The sequence below is a fragment of the Triticum dicoccoides genome, chromosome 6B (assembly GCF_002162155.2).
Source record: "Triticum dicoccoides isolate Atlit2015 ecotype Zavitan chromosome 6B, WEW_v2.0, whole genome shotgun sequence".
NCBI lineage: Eukaryota > Viridiplantae > Streptophyta > Magnoliopsida > Poales > Poaceae > Triticum > Triticum dicoccoides.
This window is the reverse complement of record NC_041391.1, coordinates 588,942,782-588,948,816: the sequence shown is the minus strand read 5'-3', so window position 1 is coordinate 588,948,816 and position 6,035 is coordinate 588,942,782. Positions and strand designations below refer to the sequence as shown.

Here is a 6,035-nt window from a genome sequence, read left to right as displayed (position 1 = left end):
ATGAGGAAGGATTCCTTCCAAACCTATAATCTTTACCTCATAGCTTAGCTCCTGGACTCTCTCTCTACCGTCGTCTCCATCACACCTAACCAATCTCGAGCTAGACCCACAAGAAGCGGTCGGCGACATCAAATCCGTTCCCCTCGCCTGCAAACAACCACCCATTTACCCGGCCAAAGCATATACACGCAGAGATAGCTGTGTGTGTATATAACATGGCCTAATTGACCATGGACATCGCCGGAGACGCCGGAGGCGGCCGTCGGCCCAACTTCCCCTTGCAGCTCCTCGAGAAGAAGGAGGAGCAACCGTGCTCCAGCTCGGCTGCGGGGGGCACCTCGGCGGGCGGCGGGAATGGAGCAGCCCCTGGCGGTGCCGCCGGAGGGGAGATGCAGGTGCGGAAGGCGGTGCCCAAGCGGACATCGACGAAGGACCGGCACACCAAGGTGGAGGGCCGGGGACGGCGCATCCGGATGCCTGCGCTGTGCGCGGCGAGGGTGTTCCAGCTGACCCGGGAGCTGGGGCACAAGACGGACGGCGAGACCATCGAGTGGCTGCTGCAGCAGGCGGAGCCGGCGGTGATCGCGGCCACCGGCACTGGCACCATCCCGGCCAACTTCACCTCCCTCAACATCTCCCTCCGCTCATCTGGCTCCTCGCTCTCCATCCCGGCCCACCTCCGCGGGGCCTTGCCAAGCCCCGGCGTAAGGTTCGGCTCCCGTGCCGACGCGTGGGACCGGGTTGTGGGACTCGGGTACCCGCCTGAAGGCCCCGCCTCGTCTTCGTCCACTCCGTCGCCGCTGTTGCTCAACTTCCACTCGGGCAGCGTCGGTCTTGACGTGCAGCCCTCGGCGTCAGCTGCTGCCGCTGCCGCAGCCGCTGACCTTTCGAGGAAGCGGCGATGGGAGCAAGAAATGCAACAGCAGCAGCAACAACAACATCAGCAGCAGCAGCAACAGTACCAGCAGCAGATGGCGGGGTACACGCAGAGCCAAATGCCGGGCACCGTCTGGATGGTGCCAAGCAACAACACGCAGAGCGGCGGGGCGCCTTCCGGCGGTGGAAACGGCGGCGGTGGAGGAGGAAGTGGTGAGTCGATCTGGACTTTCCCGCAAGTGGGCAGCGCCGGCGCCGCTGCTGCCGTGTATCGTGGGAGCGTGCCAAGCGGGCTACATTTCATGAACTTCCCTGCACCGATGGCGCTGCTAACCGGGCAGCAGCTGGGGCTCGGCCCCGTGGGAGGCAGCGGTGGTGGCGGAGGCGGAGGCGATGGGCAGATGGGGATCCTCGCCGCGCTGAACGCGTACCGGACACAGGCGGCGGAAGCAGCGGCGGGCCAAGGAGGCGGTGGTGCAGGAGGATCGTCTAGCCAGCAGCAACACGGAGGTGGCGGCGGCGGCGGCGAGCGGCATGAGAGCATGAGCACCAGCGAGTCGTAGGCCGGGCGGGCCTCCGAGGATCGCATCGCATGCATTGTTCTCTGGTGTGGCTTTGATCTGTTCTTTGTCTTCGATTTCTTTTTCCTTTTGTGGTTTCCTTCCTCCACTCCTAGACATTAGACAACTCGCGAGGATTACACTCAGCTGCGATCCCATGGCATTTAAATCATCATCATACTTAGCGCACGTACGTTTGTGCTTGTGAGTGGAAGAGCGAGGTGTGCCATTGGAGGAGAGGAGGGAAACACATCCGCAGCAGCAGCAAGAGATTGTTTATTTTTGTTCTTTTAGCATTAGGGTTTGATCAAATGCGAGCGGAAGAGATTTTCATCAGGCATGGCATTCGTCACCTGCCGTGATCGATCGATGGTTCATTTTTTTGTTTGCCACCAAGCTTTGCTAGTCCTAGCTCTCAAATTATTTTACACCATGCAGGGCCATTAATTCCATTTTGCATGCTGCTTGTGCTCCTTAATCAATTTGTTTTTTCTTGATCAACCAGCTAGCTAGCTAGGGTTATTGATCCGCCAACGTCCTTTTGCTTTCTCCCATGGTATCCAACTTATGATCATGCCTGATCTGCGGGCACTTACTTGGTCCTACTTTATTTATTAGTCCCCCTCATATATTTTTGTCGAACTAGCAAAATGAAAGAATCGACCACAAAATTAGTATAATTTGAATGCTTGACAACTTATTTTGAATACGAATCCAACAATACGGGTTTTATAATGTACTCTCTCTGTAAAGAAATATAACATCGTTTAGATCACTATATACGTTTAGATCATTATATATAGTGATCTAAACGATCATATATTTCTTTACCGAGGGAGTGCAATTTATATTTTGTAAATCGAGTCAAATCTATGATTAAAATTTGACACAAAATATGAGGGCTCCGGATGGAGGAGGGGAATTAGTGTACGGCGGCGGCGTCAACCGTGATCTGCCAGTAGGACTACATAGAAAATAATAGAAAAGAAAATGAAAAAAAGGTAGTAGCATGAGATGGAGACGACGAGGGTGGCCAGCTACGGGCGTAGGTTTTTGTCATGCGATGGGCAAACAATCTGCAGGGAAGCCAAGCTAGCAACCGATCGACGGCAAGGACCACCCACAGCCAGGGCCAGGCACGGGAGAAAGAGAAAGGGGGAGAGAGGGAGAGCACAACAGGGGTGGGTCGCTAGCGCGCGGTTGGCAAGCGACGACCGGCCTCGCGCTGGCGCGGACTCGAGTCCACCACTGGCCAGGCGAGGCGACCAGACCAACACCCGCCCGTATTTATTTATCCATCGACGCCCGTCAATGATTCCCCACACGCGCGCGGTCGCACCACCAACCGTGCCACGCCAATGCATACGCATGCCACCGCATACATGCAGACTCTTCCGGGCCGGGGCAGTGGCACGGGTCGACACGAGCAGTACGTACAGCGGAACACAGCTGCGGCTACAGAGCGATCTGTCGAGGCGATACAAAACGGAGGTCGCCCTCTCGCGGTCTTGCCCCGCCAGCGCGCGCGCCAATCTCAATCCGTCCATCCATATAAAGGAAGGGCAGGGGGCAGGGGGCGCGCGTGTGGAGGGTGAATGTGATATGGTCCTGCGCTGCGCTGCGCTCCAGGGTTGCCCTTCTCGGTCGATGTTTCTGCGTACGTGCTGGTTTTAATGGGGATGTGGCCTGCCCCTGCGCCTGCCCTTTCCATATCCATGGTTCTCGCTACCCCTGGCTGCTTGCTGCAACTGGGGCGGACAGCCTACGTTATGCAGCTGGTTGGCCGTTGGTGCTATAGCCCGATGCATGGCTGCTCGTGCTCGTGCTTCTACCGAGTGGTTTTTTCCTTTTGACTGACTGCCCGTGGGTTTCCCGGCGATCCGGAGCCAAATTTACAACCCGTGGGTTTTTCCTGATATTTTGCTGAGGGTGGTTTTCTGGAGATATCTCACATGTGATGGGGTTGGATGCACAAACGGTGGGTTTTTACACGTTCTTTTCTTTGTTCAAGGCGGGTTTTTTTCTTTTCTTCGGTGATGGTTCAAGGTGGTTTAGAATGATCATAATTCACAGGTTCTGGTCAAATATGAATGGACGTTCGACGTGTGCCTGTTGGGACGACCCAACGGGCAAAATGTGCTTGCTTGCAAAATGTAATAGTTATTCCCGTGCATGGCCACTGACAGATGAGCTGTAGACACATATGACTCTGTCGCGCTTATTTGTACCTTAGATTGCTTTTGGACATTGGTAAAGCCTTTCTGATTTACTGACGAGTGGGGTTATGTAAACGGCTCGCGTTAACGTTTTGGGCTCACACGTCAGTGATGTCCTGTCAGACATGATTAGCTGTAGACCCATATGGACATGTCGCGCTTATATTTAGCTCGTAACGGGTTTTGCAAAAAAAAAAGGAGTTCATAGTTCCGTTTGGGCCTGACAAGTGGATCTTCACGTGAGTGGGCTACGTTGGAATGTTGGCCCCACGTGCCAGTGACGGGTGGCATGCTGAGCTGTACAGAGTGCATGCGGTCATGTCAGCCCAGTCCAGCTGCCCGGTTCAGGAGGGGAAAAAATGGGTGAGGGATGAAGCCAATACCGTGCTGGCCCTGTCGGTTGTTCTCTGCGCAATATCGGAGGCGTCACATGTTGAGTTGATTGGGTGCATTGAGTGGCACTGGCCGCTGGTGATAGTAGTAGTAGCATGCAGGAGCAGCATGCAGCCCGGCCGGCCCCTAGACACATGTGCTCGTGTCCTGCTTGGGCGTCGCTCGCTCTCATCGATCGGACTTGAACGCCAACGTACACACAGACACTTGTGATGAACAGCCTAATTGGCATGTCGACTTTGTTGCTTTGCTATTAGCCATGTTACAAACACGCTTTCTCTCACACGCAGACATGGACGGACACGCGCTGACACACGTCGTGATCAAGAGGTGGACGTGACAGATGACACAAATGTGCTAATGTCCATCTCCGTGTGTCTGAAAGAGAGAGAGAGAGAGAGAGAGGAGATGCCACTGCAGGTTCACTGATGCATCGACGCAAAAGGCAAATTAATTGCAGGTAATAATTTCAAAGTTCAAACACCCTACTGTGTGTGCCAATGCAAGTTGTGTAGCCGTAGTACTGTGCATGACTATTCCACACTGGCTAGCTGGCTAGTGCACCTCAAAGGCAGAAGGTTAACTTGTCGAAGGAGATTGGTAGGAAAATAATACTACTGCTCTATATGTAGCCATAGATTATCTTGTCTACGCATGTCCATGATTAAGTAGGTGGCGAGGAAAAGAGCATTTCATGCACCAGCCACAGAAGAGCCTGCTTAGCTCATCATCACGGCGTTTTGCTTCGAAATAATTAGATACATACATGCATTTCAGCAAGCATCTTCTTAGTATAGAAGTAGTTTAAATCGCCGACGAGTTGATAGTCGAGGATGTGTAGATCGCTTTTGGAGAGAGCTCTCATTTTGACCTCGCTTTTGTCAGGTCTGCGTGTCTGTGCTAGCTGCGCGCGCGTTCTTCTTTCCAAAAGATGGCTAGTGTCATGGCGTGTGCCCGCTTGCCGAGGTGCGGCCAAAACCACAGTAAACTCATAGGGATCATGAGTGTAAAGTATACGAACTTCATTGCATCGATCCAAGTCGTGCTTTTTCTCCATCACTAGCTCGCAAGCGTACATAGCTCAGCTCCTTCATTCCATCACAGGAGTCAGGAGGAGAACCCAAGGAATCTCTGCGGCGGCCATGCATGGACATGGATAGCCACCTCGCTAGCCGGAGGCCTCTAGCTCCACTCCTTTTATCACTTTTATGACCGGGGTGCAGTGCTCCCCGGCCTCAAAACGGCAGCTTTTCTATGTGTGATCGGATTTTGTGCATAGTGTAGTGTCATAGTGTTCCCTGTGCGCGCGCGGGGGCGATGCGTATTTGTGGCCTGCTTTTTTTGTTGCAGGCATGCATGCTATTTCCTTTGCTCCCCTTCCCCTGTAGCCCTTTTTCAGAAAGGTTTTGCGCCTCAACTTTCATCCTCGCCTGCCGCGCCAGTCGCTGCCCCTCGATCTCCTTTCCGCGCCTCGAGATCGGCCGAGCCATGATTTCCGTTTGATGGACGGATGATATGTCGACGGCGTCGCTCGTCGTCGCGGAATTCTGCATTGCTGAATGCTGCTGATCCACCATCATTTCGACTTGCCTTCACCAAGAGTTACTACACTGTCATGAGAACTTGCAGCCTGCGCATATCCATGTCTGGATGAGTGCTGTCGTATTTTGAAGAATTAATATGCATCTACAATGCTGATTGGGTGCCGAAGAAAAAGTGCAATGGGCCGAACAGATAGGTATATCAGGGAATCATATAGAGATTAGTTTAGTTCCAGTGGTAGGCTCTAATTCATGCCCGACGAGCTAACATTCCTAGGCAGGTTTTGTCTTCCTCTAGGGCCATTATAGTGAGGTTAGAAGACTCTAATGATTTTTAATTAGATTTCAATGGTCCTCGCTGCTCTGATGGTTGGTGCTGATACTATGTGCATTTAGGCTCTTAAACTATCTGGAGAATATTAACTAGGACCTAATTGTAGTAGTATAAC

General features: G+C 53.1%; 1 protein-coding gene across 1 annotated transcript; it reads left to right on the top strand.

The window, feature by feature from the left end:
- Window positions 1-6: 6 nt before the first annotated feature.
- Window positions 7-1,888, top strand: LOC119325780 (transcription factor TCP14-like). The gene has a single exon (XM_037599507.1). The coding sequence runs from the start codon at window positions 231-233 to the stop codon at window positions 1,437-1,439; it is 1,209 nt and encodes a 402-aa protein (XP_037455404.1). The 5' UTR covers window positions 7-230; the 3' UTR covers window positions 1,440-1,888.
- The last annotated feature ends 4,147 nt before the right edge of the window (window positions 1,889-6,035 follow it).